We start from the raw sequence: 22,571 nt of genomic DNA, 5'->3' as shown, positions 1-22,571 counted from the left end.
GTTAGTACACACTTCCTTAGTCAACTTGCTCCCATAGGCTGTTCTCACAGACTGGCTGGTACCTGGTGTCTTGTCCGTGGGGATCCTCCTTGTATACTGGAGCGGAGGAGCTGCTGGTCGATCCGGGGCTGTGGAGGCGCTGCAGGGGGGTCTGCCTGTGTGGTCTAGCGAAATCCCGGTGAGGGCTCGGGAGACGAGGCGACAGCTTGATAAACACAGCGAAGCCAGTCTCGGCATACCAGGTTAAAAATCCTAAACCAAGCAGCTAAGCAGTGGAATAAGCAGTGAAGAGAGACCTCTGGTGGCCACCTGCAATATCGTCTGGTATCTCCTGTATGTATCAGAGGTTATATATCAGTATGTGGAAAGTACTTGAGAGACATTTCTCTTTACCTAGTATAATATGCCTGCCAGCTACCTATAGTGCTCCAAAGGGAAAATAGAAAGTGTGGAGGAGTGGAACTTATATTGTCTGAACTTTCATGAATTAACCTGCTAACAAATGTGTAAGATCTGACCAGGCTTTGAAAGGAAGGAAAAAACAAAAAAAAAAAAGTGCCGCACCTGTTTTTGTTGCTCTTGTTATTAAGAGAGGGGGATCCTAGCTGGACAGTGGGAATTGTCGGAGCTTTTGGAGGCTATATAACTAAAGTGGATCCCCACGGCATTGCGGAGGCTGCGTTGTGAGTACCCCCCTCCCCTCCCTCCCTCTTTCCCTGGAGGAGAAGAGAGCAATCCCCCCCCTTTTTTTTTTTTTTTTTTTTGTGTTCTTTGGTTATATACCGAATCAATTATGGCAGCAAGGAGGAGAGGGGAAGAGCTGGCAGGTCAAGAGAATGTTGGAACGCAATATTTAAGGTCAGCTAAGGTTAAAGACAAGGAAAAGAGCTCCCAGGCCATGGCAACAGGGACATCAGCAGCAGCAAAACTAGAAAAATATGCGCATACTTCTGAACATACGCCAACTAAGGGAGCTCAAGTAAAAATCTCAACAGATAGAAAGAGCCAAGGGCAATCAGGACTGGTAGGGGGAAAGAACGCAGTTAAACAAACGGTGGGTACTGTAGGGAGATCCGAAACAGTGTCTATGCAGGACCATTTGATTAATGGAGAAGGAGAACCCACATTAAAGGAGGTGTTGGGGGCGGTTAATGTGTGTAAACAATCTCTAGTAGAGCTATGTGAACAAACAAGAGGCATTAAGGAGGAGCTAGCTTTGATGCGGCAAGATCTTCAAAACACGGCTGATAGGATAACAGCAGCAGAGGGGAGAATATCTCAGATTGAAGATGAGGTATACCCATTGAATCAAGAGGTCAAAGACCTAAAAATACAGATGGGGAAATTCGCAGGGAAATTGGATGAAATGGAGAACAGGCTCCGGAGGGACAATGTGAGGCTGGTAGGACTCCCGGAAAAATGTGAAGGCCCTGATCCAATTATATTTCTGGAAAATTGGCTTGTTGAAACCTTTGGAAGAGAGACTTTTTCCCAACAGTTCGCAATCGAAAGGGCGCATAGAGTCCCGGCTAGAATCCTGAACCGAGGGGGCCAACCTAGATCCATCTTACTGAAATTCTTGAATTATAAAGATAAAGCGGCTGTGCTCCGAAAAGGCCAGAGAAATGGGTAGTATCACTTATAAAGGGGCCAAAGTTTCATTTTATTCTGATTTTTCCCCGGACTTACAGAAGCGCAGAGCAGAGTTTGCTGAAACCAAGCGCAGACTTCAGAAATTAGATGTTACATATGCTCTGCTGTACCCAGCCCGGTTACGAGTTGCAGCCTTGGGAGAGACTTTATTTTTTGATTCTCCTGCTGGTGTGTCAGCTTGGGTGGAGGAAAAGGGGGATCGGTTGATAGGGAGGTGAAGGGTTAGGGGGGAGGAAGGAAAGCCTCTTCCCCCCTTCCTCCTTTTCTCTGTTTTTTCCTTTTTTTTTTTTTTTTTATTTTTTTTTTTTCTTCTCTCTCCCTTTTTTTTTTTTTGTTTAGTCCGTTTTTTTTTGATTTGTCCATCCCTTTACTCTCCTTGCTCCCTCCTGCTCTCTCTTCCCCTCACCCCTGACTGATATCGTTGGGGGGGGGGGGTGGGTTCGGACGGGGAGATATAGTGGGTACAATGCACCTGAATTACGGGCACAATGTATATACACATGCAACGGTGGGAGGTGGGACACTCACAGTATAAAGGATTACATGAATGAAATTAGGAAGAGTAAAAAAAAATGAGGCACAGGTTGGGTTTAAGGGAAGTTGGGTTAGGGAGGGGGGGAGGGGGGATAAGGTAGTATGTGAATGGGTGGGGAAGAGAAGGGAGTTTGAAGGTATGGGTGAGGTTGTAACTGTCACAGGAAAAGCCCCTAGGGGTAACCCAGAAGGGTATGGGGAGGGGTGGGGAGTAGGAACAAGGAATAAAAAGGGAAATATTGGACAGGAAAAGGGCAAAGATTGCACAGTAATAGAGGATAAATTAAAAATAAGGTTGGGAATATATGAAAAGTTTATCTTTTCTCTTTCACTAAAGGGAAGTTTGGGACAGAATGGTATCACAATATTCAAAAGGATACACAAGGTTATTAGGAATTTTAGTTTGAGTAGGCTTTTTTTCTCTCCTTTTGTTCCCTCACATCTCGCAACTTTTTTTCAGAGGGGGCATAGAGAACATCCCTATGAGATCAATTATAACATTGAGATAATCCCTTTTTCCTGTCATTTTTTACTGTTTTCTGGAAAGGTATGCAGGATAGAGTTATGAATATTGGCTCCTGGAACGTTAGAGGGATGGGTACATCAGTTAAAAAAGCAGCGGTGTTTGATGCCCTCGAAAAATGTGATATCGGGTTGGTCTGCTTACAGGAAACGCATCTAACTGAGGACTCCAAGTTGGAGAACTACAGCAGGAAATTTCCCACTCAGTTTCACTCAGTCCACACCTCTTATTCAAGAGGTGTGGCTGTGTTGATAAGAAAAGAAGTAGCGTTTAACTGTCGGCAGACCAGCATCGATAAAGAAGGGAGATATGTATTTTTGCATTGTGTAATTGAAAATCGGGAGTATGTCATTGCAAATATTTATATTCCACCCCCGTTTAAACTGGATGTTTTATATAATCTAATGGAATTTATAGTAGGTAAATCTGGGATCCCAGTAGTAGCAGTGGGAGATTTCAACGAGGTTATAAATAAAAATCAGGATAGGTTCCCATCAGGGACAAATTTGCAGAGAGAGGGTGAGAGTCGGTTATCCAGGTTTATGCAAGAAGGGGGACTATTTGATTTGTGGAGAGTTCGGAATCCGGACCTCCTACAATATTCGTGTTTTTCAAGTTCTTACTCTTCACTCTCAAGAATAGATTTAGTTTTGGGGAACGAAGAAGCTAACCAAGTGGTAAGGGAAATAGTATACCAACCCAGGGGGGTGTCGGATCACTCATTGGTGACGGTATCGGTTAACTTAGAGGGGAGAAGTCCCCCGAAAGTATGGAAACTGAACCCAGTATGGCTTGAGATTATTGGGGATGCAAACAAAGTACTATCCCAGCTAGAAGAGTTCATAGAGCTCAATAAGGATACCGCTGCAAGTGGAGTAATATGGGACGCATTAAAGGCCTACCTCAGAGGTATCCTTATTCAACAGGTGGCAAAAATTAAGAAAATATCTAGAGAATGGGAGAATACCGTTAAAAGTGAGTTAGTAGGAGCAGAAAGAGAATATATAGTAAATCCCTCCCCAGAGAAACGAAAGGTTTGGTTAGATACACAGCAGAAGTATAAAGCAATGATTATCAGGAAAGCTGAGAACAAAAGACTATTCCAGAAACAAGTGGCGTTTGGGGAGGGGGAAAGTGTCGGGAAGATGCTGGCACACCTAGTGAAGACCAACTCCTTGCCATCCATCGTCCCCGCGATCAGAACAGAGAAGGGAGAAATCTCAACTCAGAATTCAGTGATTATAGATACTTTTAGATCATACTATGCAAAACTGTACAGATCGCAGGGGATGAGGGGAGACGAGGAGATGGAAAAGTTTTTTGGAAATATTAAAGTCCCTTCCCTTACCGAGGAGGAGAGAGAGACAATGGAAGCCCCATTAACATTAGAAGAAATTCAATCTGCAGTGACAGCAATGGCTAACCAGAAGTCTCCAGGACCAGACGGTCTTCCATTGGAAACCTATAAATACTATGGGAAAGTACTGCTTCCAGAGTTTCTCAGAGTGTTAAATAGGGTAAAGGAGGAAGGGAGATTGCCTACCTCGATGACGGAGACAACGATAATCGTTCTGCACAAGGAGGGGAAGGATCCGTTGGAAACTAAATCTTACCGACCTATCTCACTTTTGTGCACGGACGCAAAAATACTAGCTAAGGTACTGGCGGCCAGACTGAATAAAATTATTTCCAGATTAATACATCCTGATCAGACAGGATTTATCCCCGGTAGATCAACTAGCATGAATATTAGAAGACTATACCTTAATTTACAGATACCAACGGAAAACATAGGGAAAAGGGCAATTATGGCTTTGGATGTAGTCAAAGCCTTTGATAGTCTTGAATGGAGATACATCTGGCGAGTTCTGAGAGAATTTGGCTTTGGCTCCTCATTCATTGAATGGATAAAAATCTTATACAATGGTCCTAGTGCTAGAATTAGGGTTAACAACGAGTATTCAGATAAGATATTATTAGAAAGAGGTACAAGACAGGGGTGCCCTTTGTCACCCCTGATCTTTGCCCTTGCAATGGAACCATTAGCCATTGCAATAAGATCTAATGCTGATATGGAAGGCTTTAAAAGAAAAACGAGGGAAGAAAAGATCGCGCTATACGCCGATGATATTCTCCTCTATCTGGGGGACGTGGAGAAGTCAACCAGGCAGGGAATGAAAGTCCTCGGGGATTTTAGCAGCTTCTCGGGATTAACAATAAATTGGGAAAAATCATCTCTGATGCCTGTAGATACACTGGAGAGTCAAACTATATCGACAATCCCGCAGTTAGAAGTAGTGGAGAAAATAAAATATTTAGGAATATACATACAAAGTGATGCAAAAAGGTATATAAGTGATAATATCGCCCCCTTATTAGTTAAATTTAAAAATAAAATCGAAATCTGGAAGAAACTCCCTCTGTCGGTTGCAGGGAGATGCAATCTTATCAAAATGCTATGGATGCCACAGTTATTGTATCTGTTGCATAATGTGCCGTTATGGATAGATATAAAGTGGTTTAAAAAAATAGAAACACTATTTAGAGAACTCATATGGAGCGGAGGTACCTCAAGAATAGGCCTACAAATTCTGCAATTACCGACAAGGAAAGGAGGAATGGCAGTACCTCACCCAAGAAGCTACTTTTTAGCTGCACAATTGCAACATCTGGGGACGAGCAATGAGCTTAGTGGAGATATAAATAGGAAGTTAATGATTACTGGGACACCTCATAAAACCATAGTAGAGGCCTTGGAGGCAAACTCATTTCCCTATAGAACGCCCACAATAAAACTCGCTCTAAAAGTATGGAAGGCAGTAAAAGCGATAAAGGGTCTAGAAGGGATGACCAAAGAAACCCCATTATGGAATAACCTGAACCTACAGGAAATGGGAATGATAGAGAGGCACAAAGATTGGGAAAGTAGGGGGATTGACAGACTGGCCCAGTTGTATGAAGGAAGTATAATAAAAACATTTAATACACTGAGAATGGAATATGATCTACCAAAACACTCATTTTATAAATATTTACAAATCAGACATGCATTATCGAAACAATTTGGTGCACCGGGGCCAGTGTGGAGCAAATCCCCCATCTATAATAGATTAAAATCTGAAGATAGTGCAAAAGGGTTTATAGCAGAAATGTATCCATATATTTGTGAAGGGAGCATAGAAACCCCAGATAAACTTAAAAGTAAAATAAAATGGGAAGAGGAAGTAGGAACATTCTCAGATGAGCAGTGGATGAGGATACTGGAGGGAGGACACTTGATATCTGTCTCACCAGCCCAGAGGGTGTCACATCTAATGCTGCTACATAGAGCCTATTATACACCGAAGAGGCTATACAGGTTTAGGCGAAGGGAAGATGATGGCTGCCCGAGATGTCAGGCGACAGGGGATCTGATCCACATGTTCTGGAGGTGCCCTAAACTGTTCCGTTACTGGTCAGAAGTTATTGCTGACTTGAATGAAACATTTGGAGTGTCGGTTGATGGGAACCCCAGAATGTGCCTATTGGGCCTGAATGAAGGAATAGAAGGGCCGGCCTGTATAAATAAAGCAGTAATGAGATGTATGTTCCAGGCAAGGAAGCTAATAGCGCAAAGGTGGCAGGCAAAAAACTCCCCATCGGTAGCGGAGTGGAGACAACTAATAACAGAGACGATCTGGAAGGAAAAAGTAGTATATGTAAGGAGAGGGAATTTTAGGGAATTTAATAAAATGTGGAAACCATGGTTAGACAAGTTGGGTTACACAGTATAAAGAACTGGAGAGAATGACGACTGGAGGGAAGAAGGAGAGAGAGAATATGTGGTATAGGTGATAAGAAGTTAGAGGTATAGAGAGTAACACGGTCATAGTTTGTGTATGAGGGGCCCACTGCTTCTTCCTGTTATGTACGTGAGGGGGGGGGGAGAGGGGGAGGGAAATGTTAATGTGGAAAACGGAGTGTTTAACTGTATAAAGTTTATGAATGGAAAAATTATTATGGAAAATAAATAAAGATTATATAAATCAAAAAAAGAATGGCACAGGCAGGCATATTGGCGTACAGGTACGTCCAATCTTTAATGCCGCCCTGCCGGTCGGGACCCCCGTGAGTCCGGTCGCGGGTCCCGCGGACTCGATTGCCGCGGGCATACCCGCAATCGTCTCACGGGGAGGCTGAATGGAGAAATGCCGTTTTTAAACAGCATTTCCTCATTCATAAATACACTAAAGGAAAAATGACAATCCACCTGGCTCTTAAGACCACTTCTGTTTGTTTTCTAACAATAAGTGATTGTTTTAAAGGGAGGGGGTGGATTATTTTCTATACTCACTGTAGGTGATATTCTAGATGAGGTCTTACTAACGATTTATATTGGAGCAAAATGATCACTGTCTCTTTGGAGTCTATACCTTTTTTTAGTACAAGAAAATATTGTGCTAGCTAAAGGCTCTGAATGTAAAATTTTCCTTCTATTATCCTCTTTCCCATTAGATTATTTCAAAACACCTGGTAGTCCATGGTCACCAATGTCTATGGCAACAAAATGAAAATTGCTAACCTCAATGGCCATCAGCAGAGAATTATACTGTATGTTATAGTAGAAATAGAAAATCTCCTAACATTAGTTCCAACAAATACTTTTAAAGTGCCTACTTTACAATGATGAGAAAAATAACAATAATAATAATAAACTGTGATAAACTAACAAAAAATATAATATATTCCAAAACTGTATATAGAGTTTTTTTTATTGCTGTGATGATAAATTCTGTGTTAAGTGTCACATTCCACAGACAAAATAAAAATAATCAGCAAACGAATAAAAGTTAAATATATGGTGCCACAAACGTGAATCATAAAGTGCTATAGTGCGTATAACAGGTGACATTCTAATCAAATGCAGATCAGTCCAACATTATCGGTATATCGTCCTTATTAAAGAGGAAGTAAACCCTTCCAAACAACTTGGACCTATAGGTAAGCCTAGATTAAGGCTTACCTGTAGGTCCAAGCAATATCTCCTAAACCTATATGGTTTAGGAGATATTTGCCCGAAAATGGGCACCGCTGTCTACGGCGCATGCGCCGTAGACAGCGGCGCGCATGCGCACTAAATGCGGCAAATCCAAGAATGGATTTGCCAAATTTGTCGACTCCCGTGCGCATGCGCGGGAGTGACGTCATCGCGGCCTCGCCGTATGACAGCGGCGGAGCTGCGAGGCGCGACTCCCGTGCGCATGCGCGGGAGTGACGTCATCGCGGCTTCGCCGCTGTCATTGGTCGGAGCTGCGAGACGCCACCAGCAAGATGGACGCGGCGGACTACAGGGATCAGCGGCGACTTCGCTGGCTCCTGTGTCAGGTAAGTGACACATAATGAGCTACTATGCGATGCATAGTAGTCCATTATGCTTTACCTTTGCAGGGAAAAAAAGAGGAAGTAAACCCATCAGGGTTTACTTCCTCTTTAAAGACATAATGGTGACTTGATAAAAATGTGAAAATAACGTGTTGCGGTGTCCACACTCAGGTGCTCCCCACCCTCAGGCAATGGCGGCTCACGTTAGCGCATGTCACCTGGCAATTAAGCTCGGTCAAACATGCATATGAATCACCTCAAGTAATTTTAAGTTAGCTGTATGGATCCAGACTGCTCACTGATGCTGTATCCTCATATACAAACAGTTGAAAGAGACTCCATAGCTTGATACCGTTTAACACAATTTTATTGTACAAACAAAAAAGCCTCAGTATAGGGTACTTACATGGGTTAGGTGCATTAAAGAGGAGGGCCAGCTTTAAAACATTTTTTTAAAAGTCAGCAGCTGCAAACACTGTAGCTGCTGACTTTTAATAAGCAGACTTACCCGTCCAGGGCGCCCGCGATGTTGGCTGCCCAAGGCTGACCCATCCCTCAGCTCTCGGGTCCCGGCGCCGCCATTTCAACTAAGGGAAACAGGCAGTGGAGCCTTGTGGTTTCACTGCCCGTTTCCTACTGCACATGCGCAACTCGCACATCGCTTTGTGAAGGGGGCGCGCTGTGTTCTGGGACACACAGTTCCCAGAACACAGCGCGACCCATTACCCAGAAGACACCGCACGGAGGAGAGAAGACAGAACATCACCGCGGAGGAGGAAGAGGCAGATTAGGACGATTTACCTAGCAACAGGCATTTCTGGTAAGTTTAAAAAAAAAAAAATTTTTTTTTTTTTGCTAATTTTTAATGTACTTTTGTTTTTCAGGGTGGCCCTCCACTTTAAGTACACCAATCTGTAATGTGCCTTAAAACACTGGGTTTTGGTTGAGGTCATAGGTCTGCTCTCTGTGGAGCAGACCAGCTGCTTCCTTCACCGTCCTGTCCCCTCCCCGGGAACTTGGATCTGCTTATTGGGGAATTTAAATGTGAATATGTCAATTAAATGCTTCAATACAGTGGGGAAAGTTGCTGTTCTCAAATTCTTTGCTGATTTTCATCCATCGCTCCTCTGTTGGCTCTGGCCTTACAATATATTTAGGCTCCATATTCATGTTCCACAGAAAATGGAATTGCAAGGAAGAGAAGGATTTGCATATTGTCAAAAACCTGCAAAAAAATAAAACTGAAGTATCAATTCAAATATTGTCAGCATCACCATCACTTTGCTATGTGCATGTTCCTATTGTGCTAAAATAGGTACAGCTATTTTTCATTTTGAAACACTAAATCTTGTACTTGCCAACACTGATTTTCTTTTTGCCAATGTCCCTAAGACTGTAGCATGTACAGTATGAAAGACATTATCCGATTTTTCAATAACTTTTTGCTTCACTGAAAATGTGTTTTTGTTTTTGCCTGTGTGCCATTTGGTAAGATATTCATTTGTTTATTGTGCTGATGGAAAGTAATAGAAAATATCCTCAATAGCAACACAGACAGTAATAAAGCCTAGCATATACATTTCTTTACTCTATCCCAAATGAAAGTATGTTGTCTAGCACTAATTATAAAAATAGTTTAAAAAAAGATGTCAGATGACTTATTGCAGTATTATGATGAGACGTTCTTTGGGAGAAACTGAACACCTTATATTGGTTCTGCGTCACTTCAGCTAGGGTATAAGAGTCTCCAGCAAGGCTTCAAAACAAATCAACTGGTACGCATAGTGCGAACGTGAACGTTGGAAAATCTCTGCTAGACAATAGGATGCATCCAATACCCTCTTATTCTTCCTCTGGGCTATTGGCTCCAAAATATTTAGCTGGATTGGTCCATATAGCATCAAAAAGAAATTATAGAATTCCAAAAACCTAACAAAGTAATACCCACTTACGCACTCCTTCAGAAGGTGTGGAACAAGGTTAAACATCTACAAAAGGTAACGGGGTTCACGGCATTCAGCCCTATCTGGGGAAAAAAAGTGTATTCAGAACTAGCCAAAATTCAACAGGGACCTAGATGGATTCCAATGAGTATTACCCACATGAGGCAAATCTTCCACAATGGGGCTTTACTTCCCTTTAAAAATCTGCAATCCAAATACGGCCTTCCCCAACACATGCTCTTCTACTACATGCAAGTCCAACACGCGCATTAGGGCACATGGGGAGGCTATGGAGTGGAATTTGTTTCCCACCCCGGTCTTCCACATATTACAAGACGCATCTAACAGGAAGGGCCTTATTTCCAAATGCTACAACATGCTACTGTCATCACTCCTAGAGGGACATCCCATGAAGGTAGTGACACACTGGGAGGCAGATTCGGGACCATTTGAGTGGGAGCTGTGGGAAGAGGCATTACAGGCAGTCAACACTTGTTCCCTTAATGTCGCACAAAAGATATCTCAATTATACATACGGCTGAGAGTCCACTACACACCTGTAAAACTATACAAAATGGGCAGAAAACCTGATCCACTATGTGATAGGTGCAGGGCAGCGCCTGGAAACCTGATTCACCTCCTTTGGCACTGACCAAAACTACACAGATATTGGACATAGGTTCTGGCTACACTGAATCGGGTTTTCCGGACCACTGTCCCCCTTGAACCACTGCATTGCTTACTGGGGATTCTGGAGGGGGTGATAGAAAAGGAGGGGAAGAGAACTCCCTTTACTAGAGCACTATTTCAGGCTAGAAAAAGGATATTACTAAACTGGAAATCAGCTACACCACCCAAAACTAAAGTGTGGATACAACATGGAGGTAAAGCACTTGTAATGGAGAAGTACATATACCAGCATAGAGGGGATCCCGACAAGTTTGATAAACTATGGGGCATATGGCTTGATGTGCCGGGGCTGAGTCCTATGGAACTGGTACAGGTGAGACTGATTGGGGTGATGTAGGAGTAGTGGAAGCCATAGTTCCAGTCAGAATGTAACAGAGATCCGGACGTTAGTTATGGGGTACAGGCGGCTTGGGGTAGAAGACATGAATCGACAGTAGGGCACAGATGGTGGCAGCTTTGAAGGTACCGTGGTAAATGCACCCAGTTTGATTGCTAATGATTGTAACCATTAATGAAACATGGAAAAAAACGAAGATTATATATGTAATGTGGTACATTCTGGAATGTATTATCTGTTTTGTGAGCAATAAAAACCTTTTTTCTTAAAAAAAGAAAAGAGAAATTATGTATTCTCTTAAAAAAGACAGTTGGGTCCATAGCACCAAAGGACTCACAAAAAAGCCAGATTAATTTGTTGAAGCTGTTCAACTCTACAATACTACTTCTTTAAATTGTATAATTTAAATAATTGTATAATTTAAATAAAAGCATGAAAAAGAACTTTGGAGAGTTTTTAAATGCAAATTGAACACCTCTAAAACATGTCTGAAATGCATGTTAACACTATAGAAAAATTATTTACTTTCATCATTTACTTTCATTGACACCACTGTGAGCGTAACTTTCACACAATCATAACTTGAAATAGATGCACAATATTTTTATCACTGAACATCTATTCTTAAAATAGTCTGTATTTTAACTGCCCAGGGATCAACTGACACACCTAGCAGTGGATACTTCTTGTGGAATATTCGGGAATGAAACCATTCTATTCCTCGGTTCAAACTCGGGAGTTGTCCTAAAATATCGTCTTAATCCCAATATTGATGGAACAGATGTAGACCACTCTGAAAAAAGTACCTTACTTGAGGAGATACAGACATACCCTGCAGACAGGTATGCAGAAAATTCCTACTTGATGTAAACCATGTATTTTCTAGGTATAACTGTCATATCTTCCTCATTCCTCACCACCCAGATGTGGTAAGAGAGATGAACAACCATGGATTCTTGGTCTGGAAGTTGATAAAGAGTCGGGTTCTCTCTTAGTAGCGTACACCAGATGTGTGGTGAAAGTGCCCCTTGCACGCTGTCAGAGACATAATGGCTGCATAAAGTGAGTAATGTTGCATTTTCAACCTTAAAACGTATTTACTTTATTTTCATACAAACCTGAAGTGTATTCAGTGGGAATAAATGAAAAGCATCACCATATGTGGGTGGCCAGGAAAATGCAACTGTATTCAGTTAATTTTGTCCAAACCTTGTGCAGGTACATAGGTAGAATAAATTATTATATTTTCAATTATTCATAGCAATTTAATTTTAGTAACTTAATGAAAATCCATACAAGGTAAGGTCTTCCATTACCATTATTATAGTAACTTATTCTTGCATTGAAACTAAATAACAAATGTTTGCTGGCTCTTTCAGAAATGCAGTTTCCAGCCTGTATCATTTAAATAATACATTTCTAAATATTTTAGGCTTTGCAGCATAAGCTCTGACAATACAGTAGTGTTTCTCATTCCTGCTTTCTTCACAGGAGTTGCTTGGACACACGTGACCCTTACTGTGCATGGGATCCAGAGAATAATCTATGCATTTTTACACCACTTAGAACATGGTATGCTCTTTAATCAATAACAAAGCTTCCCTTAAAATACATTGGCTACATGCAAACATTACTTATTTCAACCTGGATATCTAATTATTTCCTGTGTAGGTGAATTGAAGTGCTCATATAACAAGTAACTGTGATGTGGTGCAAGTTTAGCTTTACAACTATTGTTATAAGTTGGAGTCTTCCGTCAAACTAGTAGTTTAACCCATTAGTTAATTCTCTGTACGTTTTTTAAGAAGAATATACAGTAGAGGTTGACCGATATGGGTTTTTCTCTGGCTGATGCCGATATTTAGAAATCATGGCGGCCGATGGCCGATATATGATGCCGATTTTTTTGGGCCGATATGTTAGGTCGATTTTTTAAATTTAATTTTTTTTTTTTTTTTTTTTATCCCCCTTCATCTCATAAAACCTAATAGACACCTTTCCCACTGGGGTGTTTTTTTAGGCGCTTTTGGGCTAAAAATAGCGCCTGTAAAGTGCCTACAAAATGGCTCCCCTGCAGTCTTTGTGAAAGACAGAGTGCTTTCACACTGAGGCGATGCGCTGGCAGGATGTTAAAAAAAAAAGTCCTGCAAGCAGCACGTTTGGAGTGGTGTATACTGCTCCTCCACCACTCCTGCCCATTGATATTAATGGGCACCACTGCCAAAGCACATGCAATGCGCTTTGGCAGCGGTGCTTCACGGGCGCATTTAAAGCGGGGTTCCACCCTAAATTGGAACTTCCGCTGATCGGAACCCTCCCCCCCTCCGGTGTCACAATTGGCACCTTTCGGGGGGAGGGAGGTGCAGATACCTGTCAAAGACAGGTATTTACACCCACTTCCGGGCATAGACTCCCATGGGAGTCTATGCCATTTCCTGTCCTGCCGGGCTGTCTGCTGGGACACACACGGGTCCCAGAGACAGCACGGACAATTCCTATTGTGCTGCGCGACTCGCGCATGCACAGTAGGGAACCGGGAAGTGAAGCCGATTCGCTTCACTTCCTGATTCCCTCACCCAGATTGGTGGCGGCAGCAGCCGAGAGCCGAGCGATCGATCGGCTTCGGCTGCCAGCATCGCTGGACCCCGGGACAGGTGAGTGTCCATTTATTAAAAGTCAGCAGCTGTAGTATTTGTAGCTGCTGGCTTTTAATATTTTGTTCCGCAGTACAGTCCCGCTTTAACCTCTTCTTCGGCCGCTAGCTGGGTTATATGCGCTCCACTAGCAGCCGAATAGCACCGCTAAAATGATGGTAAAGCGTTGCTAAAACTAGCAGCATTTTACCATCAACGCCTGCACGCTCCAGTGTGAAAGCAGTCTATAAAATAAAAACAGGTAGTCAAAACTTTTGGACAAAATAAAAAAAAAAAATTGGCTAACTTTACTGTTTTAGTTTTTTTTTTTTTAAATCATTTAGTGTATTTTTTTCCCCCAAAAAATTGCATTTGAAAGACCTCTGCGCAGATGCCATGTGACATAAAATATTGCAACAACCGCTATTTTATTCCCTATGATCTCTGCTAAAAAATATATATAATTTTCTGGGGGTCTAAGTGATTTTCTGGCAGAAAATACAGGACTTTTACTTGTAAGCAACAAGTGTCAGAAAAGATTTAGTCTTTAAATGGTTAAACTGAGAACTCTACACACAGAGTTGAGTTCATTCATTCAAGTGTAAACATTGTATCTTTTTGCACTTTTCTTGGCAGACTGCCCAGAGGAGGAAAGTAGCTTCTATGAAGACTCAGGCAACTTGCACTGACTTCTATTACAGAAGTCATTTCCAAGTCGAGCTGTAGTTCTAAATCAGCCTTTTTATCAGCTCAATCAGCAGATGCTGATTAATTAAAAAACGGCAAATATCGGCCGATATATCGGTCGACCTCTAATATACAGTATAAATCAGAAAATTATAACCACGCTCTCCCATATAACAAATCCTAGTGAGAAAAATTAACCCCTAAAGGTTTATAAGAAAAAAGTAAAAAGTAAAAAAATAATAATAACCATAACGTGTAGACAAAAATACTGTGTATACACTATGAACAGTCACAATCTAGTGAAAAAATATATATACAGTATAAGTTAATGAATAAATGAATAAGAAATATGTTGAAATAATTATAAATTCATGCAATCCATAAAGTGCATTAAATATACAAACAGTCACAGGCACCATAAATAATACACAAAGTGCTCAAAGAAAATGTGTAAACTACAGTTTCTCATAGAAGTATAATCATAAACGTGACAGTCCAATGAGCGGAAATATTCCTCCAAAGGAAATCCAGTGCAGGTACAGTAACAAGCTTCCTTCACTAACACCGTGCTGATAAATAGTAAGAATGCGCGCTTACCAAATCCCAAATCAAATAGGCATATATTATCAGGGATCTCAAAGGGTCATCACACCGGGACACCAACTCATCTTTCCACACGGTTGAGCCATTCATAAATGTAAAATAGAAACTCCCATAGCATAAATCCGTAAATAAAATCTTTTATTCAATCGTAGAAAACATACTCACAAGCATAAAAGGTCAAATCAGCGTTAAAATGCCGGCCGGCAAAGCGAACGCTCCAAATGTCTCGTGATAGCGTCAAGCACGTCGAGACCACCCTATGTCCGTTTCGTCATATATGACGTCGTCTGGGCCATGCCCCAGATGACTTCATATATGACGAAACGGACGTAGGGTGGTCTCGACGTGCTTGACGCTATCACGTGACATTTGGGCGTTCGCTTTGCCGGCCGGGGTGATGACCCTTTGGGATCCCTGATAATATATGCCTATTTGATTTGGGATTTGGTAAGCGCGCATTCTTACTATTTATCAAGACGGTGTTGGTGATGGAAGCTTGTTACTGTACCTGCACTGGATTTCCTTTGGAGGAATATTTCCGCTCATTGGACTGTCACGTTTATGATTATACTTCTATGAGAAACTGTCGTTTACACATTTTCTTTGAGCACTTTGTGTATTATTTATGGTGCCTGTGACTGTTTGTATATTTAATGCACTTTATGGATTGCATGAATTTATAATTATTTCAACATATTTCTTATTCATTTATTCATTAACTTATACTGTATATATATTTTTTCACTAGATTGTGACTGTTCATAGTGTATACACAGTATTTTTGTCTACACGTTATGGTTATTATTATTTTTAACTTTTTTCTTATAAACCTTTAGGGGTTAATTTTTCTCACTAGGATTTGTTATATGGGAGAGCGCGGTTATAATTTTCTGATTTATATGGTTTATGGGTGTGTATCACATCATATTAATCGCTGCTTTTAGGGATTTGGATTAGTTTATTTTCATTTTTATATTATTCTTTTTTTTTTTTTTTTTTGCGCAGTATTTTCTCTTGTTTTTCTTGTCTAATATACAGTAGATGGAACAATTGTTCCCTAAGATCATGTTTTTCAAATTTAGCCACTCAAGTATTTAATTGGGCTGTGTTTTTGTAGGAGAGATAAGGAGAGATTTAAAGCTGTGACAGGGACCTCTGGCTAGTGTTGAATAATAGCCAAATACAAAAAAATATCAATCTATGTAGATATAAAATGTAATTTGGAAAGCATGCAAACCAAAATAAACATGAATGGGGACCATTGTACAAAGAAAATTCTGTCCCCACTAAATAAAGAAAATTGTTAATCTTTGTTAATTAGTAAGGGCAAGATTTAGGCTAGCTTCACATTTGTGCATTTCAGGAACACTTGAAAAATTGCACACATCCGGCAACACATAAAAAAGCACAACCTTTTATTCAGGTGCAGGATGGTGCCATTAATTCGCATTGCCCCCCCCCCCCCCCCGACACACTAGTTAACAAATGCAATTTTATGTATGCCAAAAAACATGGTAACAAAGTACCATGCAATTTGGAGAAGCACAATTAAAGCAGTTGTAAACCCTCAGGGTTTTTGACCTTAATGCATCCTATGCATTAAGGTGAAACATCTCCTGTAATGCAGCTGCCCCCCAGAGCCCCCCTTTTACTTACCTGAACCTATTCTTTCCCGCAAAGGGGGAGAGAACACCAGCTTCCAGCCGGTGTCTTGGGTCCTGATTGGATAGGTTGATAGCAGAGCAGCCATTGGCTGCCACTGCTGTCCATCAAATACAATGATGGGGGAGCTGGGGGCGGAGCCGAGTCCTGCTGTCTGTCAATAAACGCAGCAGCATGACTCAGGAGCATGCTCGCATGAGTGCCCCAAGGGAGAGCGCTTCTCCAACGGAATACACAAGAAGAGGAGGAGCCAGGAGCGGTGCTGAGGGGCCCCAGAAGAGGAGGATGGGGCCACTCTGTGCAAAATGAACTGCATAGAGGAGATAAGTATGACATGTTTGTTTTTTGTTTTTTTTAATCCAGAAACCTTTACATATCCTTTAAATTTGACTCCAATTCACAGATTGCCTATTTTTTTTAATTAAACAATACTCGAAAAGTGACCTAGTACAGATTGGGGATGTTTGAATGAGATAGACCAGTCCGTAGATAAAGTATAACACAGTAATTTATTCATAGTACATCTTAAATACATTAAAAAAACATTTTTATCAACATGTGTGAATAAAGGGTTACTTGACAAAACTTTGGTTAACAGTTGGCTTGCGACATATGTAGAGAAAAATGCCGACATGTTTCGGACCATCCGCCCTTTTTCCTATATATAAATTACTATTGCAAAGTGAATTGAGGTGTGTTAGGAATCTTCTTCTCTTGTGATCAGTCAAACTCCAGATGTATTGAGAAGCAGACAATTTATTTCTGATGTGGCACACAACAGGGAGATGCTTACAACCAGAAGATGCAGTAAGAAATCACACAAAAGAATGTATATCCCCCCTCCTAATACCTATAATAATACCACCTCTATGCTTCTATTGGCTTAGGAAACATAGATAGCGTGCCTGGTACTTTATTTTGGCTAATCAGAGTTTCCTTTACAATTTTATGCTACCATATATAGTTAAACCTAATCATCCTACAACTTACTATGGAGCGCGAATCGAGACCGGCCGGCTCCGATTTGCTTAACAATCGTTTTAATCTTCATTTCTGTAAGTGTGCATTTGTCTCTTACGTTCGATTAAAATTTATTTGGGTTTTACACTATTGTGAGTTTTATTACTTTTTATGTAAACCTGTGAGCGGGAGTGTATTGAGAGGCGAACGGGTTCCAGAGTTCCTTCGCATCCATCTGTGAAAACCCTGGACTGGGGGAATCAGTCATCCGCTCTGCATGGTTCTCTGTAATAAGGAACCATACACCTTCGGTAAGCGGCACTAATATCTATGGTGGAGGTCATACACGGGTCACGTTCGTTTTGGATACTTATGTTGTCACTATATCACCGTGGAATACTTTGCAAATAGAGACTTTCTATGGACTTTATGAACACTCCAATATTTTATGTTATAATTTTTTGCCACATATAACGATGGTTTATTAATGTTTAGGTTAACTGGTTATTGGATGATACATTGTTTTTTTGTAGGTTCACATCACATTATGATAATTTATATTATTATTTAAGGAATCCTTATTGATAATATTGGTACATATTTGCTATTTATACCCAGTATAATTCCACCTTCGGGTATAGTTATTAACTTAATAGCTATTCTTTAGAGTTTATTACATCTTTATGTAGGGGTTTTTCCGCTTACAAATATTAATTTTATTTTTTGTGCAGCTCACCCCTTTCTTTAATTTTCACATTCATTTGAGTATCCACTATCATGTTGGTGTTTGTATGAATAATATCAAGGTATATTTGCTGTCTTCATAGCACCTTTTTCTCTTTATATACTTATTTAAATTTCTTTGCACTTAAAATCTTTCCGCGTAGGATTGATAAGTTATCAAGTCAAAGTTTTTGGAGTTTTTCTCACGTAGGTGCAAGCTATTTTTCTGTCATCTATTGTCTACATACCAGCCCACACCTCTTCCACGTATGACTAGGGGGTGCATTTTCTATTGACTTTTATGTACATGCTTCCCTACATCTTATATGCCATATTGCTTTTTTCTTCTTTCTCCTTACATCTATGTACTTCATTGCGTCCACCAGGGTCCGCTGTGCTGCCCGGCGTGCGGTAGACTCGCATGCTCCCCTTATGTGTATGGGATGCATGCGGTTGTTGCGCCCAATTGGCACAGTTTTTCTACTGCGCCATGGTTTGTTTGCGCTCCAATGTGGAACGCAGGCATCCAGGCTCCCCGCGCGCCGGTGGCATCATGACGCGGGACGCGACCCCATCCCGCGCCGTCCCATCAGAGGTCTCTTCAGGCTGACTGTGAAGCAGCCAATGGCGCTCCAGCTGGCCTCATCAGCCTCACCTGTGGAGGCAGCCGAATGGCGCTCGTCCACAGCTGAGCACTATAACCCTTGTGGGTTATTTAAAGTCCACACAAACGGCGCTCAGCACGCTGTGTGCTGCACACCGCTGTGCACCATCTACATTGCTTGACTGAGGTGAGACATACATATAGATTACCTACTTATTCTACTACCTGCTATGCTGCCTATACTCTATAGATTTCCTGATTCGGATATGTCTCTCTTTTCATCTAGATGTAAAATTCCCCTCAAGGCTAGCTGATGTTATACTGTGTAAGCTAATCTCCTAGCTTCTCAGTAGAGACCTTGTAGTCTCAGCACCCATGGACGCTATGGCTTAATAGCCTCATCCATCGTATGCAACGCTTTTAGCTTTACTAAGGCAGATTTAAAGTATTGTGGCATTATCACAGTAGCCCTTCTGGCTGCCACCCTAATACTGCCACCCCCCATTGGTTTCCACTGGCAACAGGTCCTGGCTGGTATGTATCATTATTATTTTTTAAACATGTTCTAATATTGCTTATGACTATTACAAAGCTATGCATGTACTGTTCTAGATATATTTGTACTAATATGACTATACTTATATCCTAGACTATGTACATACGAGATATATTATATGCCTAGGAAAAAGGACAGATGGTCCGAAACATGTCAGCATTTTTCTCAAGTTTACATATGTCGCAAGCCAACTGTTAACCAAAGTTTTGTCAAGTAACCCTTTATTCACACATGTTGATAAAAAACGTTTTTTAATGTATTTAAGATGTACTATGAATACTTTACTTTATCTACGAACTGGTCTATCTCATTCAAACATCCCCAGGAATACCAGCTGTGCTTTCTGCACTAGGCCCCTTTTCGATTATTGTTTCATTGGGATGCGATTGACTAGCCATATGTTGACCGCCCCCCTGCACGAAATACACTGGTTTTGATTTTTTTTAATGAACGGCATTGCCTGAAAAAATAAGATGTGATTCTTTACTGATAACTAAACTTTTGTCAGGATTATGCAGTGCTACAGATTTTTTACAGTAAATGTGTCTTTACTGGATCCAGGTAAATATGGTTTTTAGCAAAACGTTGTAGTGAACAATAACTAAAATTATATTTTATAGTATTAGATAATTGTTAGAGCTTCCTCCAAACAATTACCTTTTAACCCTAATGGCTTTTTGAGCAGCACTAAAAACCTTGGCTGTGTTGTCCATTTTTAACTGAGGTTGCCTTAGGAACACTATGCTAAATATGCAGGGATAATTTAAAAAGGTCTGAAGGCAATAAACCCTCTCCAAATGGGGAGGAGGACCTTGCTGTACCACTATGGCAAACAACATCCTTTAGAGCATTAAGGCTAAGTCCACATGAGCAGCGGTAAAAACAGGCAGTTGATCAGCATTTTTACCAGCCCCTAGCTGACCATCTACATCTAGGAGCTGCTCAGGTCTGTTTACATTGCCCAAGCCAAAATGCTTTGTGGTGTGGTGTGGTAATTTTAAGTTGTTGATTGGTGAACTGCTCGGGTTCTAGAACATACAGGATCAAAATATGGTTTTGGGAATGTCTGCATGCATTTTTGTTAACACAAAAATCTTGCTTAAATATGCTAATTTGCAATATTGTCTTGTAGGGACCATTATGAGCAAGACCTAGATGGCGTGAGAAGCCCTCAACTTAAAGATTGTGAGGGTAAGTTGAGCTTTTTTGACATGCTACTATGTTTAAATTGTTTTTAAAGAAGCTTTAAAAAGGTTCTTCTCTTCAGGTTTAATCACACGGTCTTTTATGGAGGATAAAAGTGTTGAAGTATCTGTCAACATGCTGGTGGTTTCCACATTGTCGGCCTTTGTGGTAGGTGCAGTATTGTCAGGGCTAGGTGTGTGCTTATTCAGCAGAATCAGCACACAGCAAAACACAAACCTTCAACAAAGACAGAAGGATAAGGACGGCAGCCTTATAATGGAACACCCTGTCAATCGTGTAAATGGAAACAATGATGCAAGCCATCCAGGGCAAAATCCCTTTTTCAGCTCTTTTAAGCAAAATGGTTGGAACCCTAGAAATAGCAACGAACACATTGGAATTCCACCTACTCCAGAACAAACTCCTCAACTGCACAAGAGAAATATCAATTCCCAAGACTATTTAAAAAACTCTTTGCATGATCCTTCTTTCGGTGTAGTCTACTCTAATGTCCACCACTTTGCATCCTCTAATTTACCAGCTGGGTTTTGTGACTCACCAGTTGTACAATGTCTGCAGACCCACAGAGAAGATTCTCACCATACTCCACTGCACTACCTACCCTTAAAGGAAGATGACCCTCATTATTTATCTCAACACGGAGAAAAGAATTGGCATTTCCACCATTACAGCAATGACTCTTACTGCATTCCCCAACATGGAAAGGATTCCTATAGTTTACCAATACCATTGGAAGAGAATAAATATGTCCCAAAACATAGGAGCAACCCCAGCTATCTATTTAAATGCATGCAAGAGCATTCAGCTCAGCGTGGAGAAACATTTCACCAACAGTTTTCACAAGGGCATGGCTCACATTACTTTCCTGCAGATTTGCCCTTTCTTTGGTCTTCGAGTGAACACAGAAGTGTGATATCTTCTCCTACATCTGACATTTTTTGTAAGCAATTTTACCCAGACAGTCCTCTACGCTTGAATACCCAATTGAAAAAAAATCTGACTTTTGGTGGGGATATCAGCTCCTCTTTTTCTAAAACGACATACATGTACTCAAAGCCACCCCACAGCATGACTACTGCATCAAGTTTAAAGTAATTGTTAGAGCATGGAATGCCACATACATCCAGTGACCCATAAACTGGACATAGGTTTTACAGAGAACAAAGTGTTAACAGTGATGTAAAAAAAAGTGAAGGGGTTTGGGTTTTAGAACATTAATTGCTCTTTCTTTTTCACTTGAAGAGATTTTAATAAGTATAAAATACCTCTCCATAAATGAGAGTTATTTACCTCATTGGCCAAGCACAATATGTAAAGATCTATCTTTTATTAAAATCTTTCGAAATAAAAAAAAAATATGTGTTAGTTTACGCTTATATGCAGACAATATATTATGCATGATGTGTGATCTAGAAATGAAAGCCATGTGTTTGTAGGAAGTAAAGAAAGCCTTATATTGGGCAACCTGCCATTTAAATGTTAACCCCTATAATTCCCAAAACTGTTTGAGAAAAGTGGGGCTGTTTTTGATGCAGTGGAAATGTATTCAATAAGTTAATTGTAGATTTCTTAGACCACAACTTATTTACACCCAGATACATCTATGTACTTTTAAGATCAATTCAGAATAAACGCAATGTTAAAAAATTATTTAAACCTTGTTGATTCATTCTATATTTTGCTCAAGATGTGTGTATAAACATACAGTATACAGTATATACATATACTGGTTCGATTCGCACCGGAATTTGTGGAACGGGCAAAAAATTTGGCAGAACACGTGAACACCATTAAAGTCTATGGTACGCTAACATAAAAAATCTAAAGTGCTCATTTTAAACATGTTTAGAACAGTACCACAGCAAAATTACATTTCTAAAGGAAAAATTGTCATTT

General features: G+C 40.7%; 1 protein-coding gene across 10 annotated transcripts in view; it reads left to right on the top strand.

Annotated features, from left to right (window-relative positions):
* SEMA6B (semaphorin 6B) overlaps positions 1 to 22,325 on the top strand; it is a 1,482,347-nt gene extending 1,460,022 nt beyond the window's left edge. For all 10 annotated transcript variants that reach the window (XM_077475764.1, XM_077475756.1, XM_077475757.1 and 7 more), the window contains 5 exons: positions 11,695 to 11,883; positions 11,966 to 12,103; positions 12,533 to 12,613; positions 20,602 to 20,660; positions 20,737 to 22,325. In XM_077475764.1, the coding sequence (XP_077331890.1) occupies positions 11,695 to 11,883; positions 11,966 to 12,103; positions 12,533 to 12,613; positions 20,602 to 20,660; positions 20,737 to 21,770 (1,501 nt within the window). In that variant the 3' untranslated portion in view covers positions 21,771 to 22,325. The remainder of the gene's footprint in view (positions 1 to 11,694; positions 11,884 to 11,965; positions 12,104 to 12,532; positions 12,614 to 20,601; positions 20,661 to 20,736) is intronic.
* Positions 22,326 to 22,571: the final 246 nt, after the last annotated feature.

The sequence above is a fragment of the Lithobates pipiens genome, unplaced genomic scaffold (assembly GCF_037356315.1).
Source record: "Lithobates pipiens isolate NorthernLeopardFrog02 unplaced genomic scaffold, aLitPip1_a1.2 Scaffold_13, whole genome shotgun sequence".
Lineage (NCBI taxonomy): Eukaryota > Metazoa > Chordata > Amphibia > Anura > Ranidae > Lithobates > Lithobates pipiens.
The sequence above is the reverse complement of the archived record's forward strand: the minus strand, read 5'-3'. Positions and strand labels throughout refer to the sequence as shown.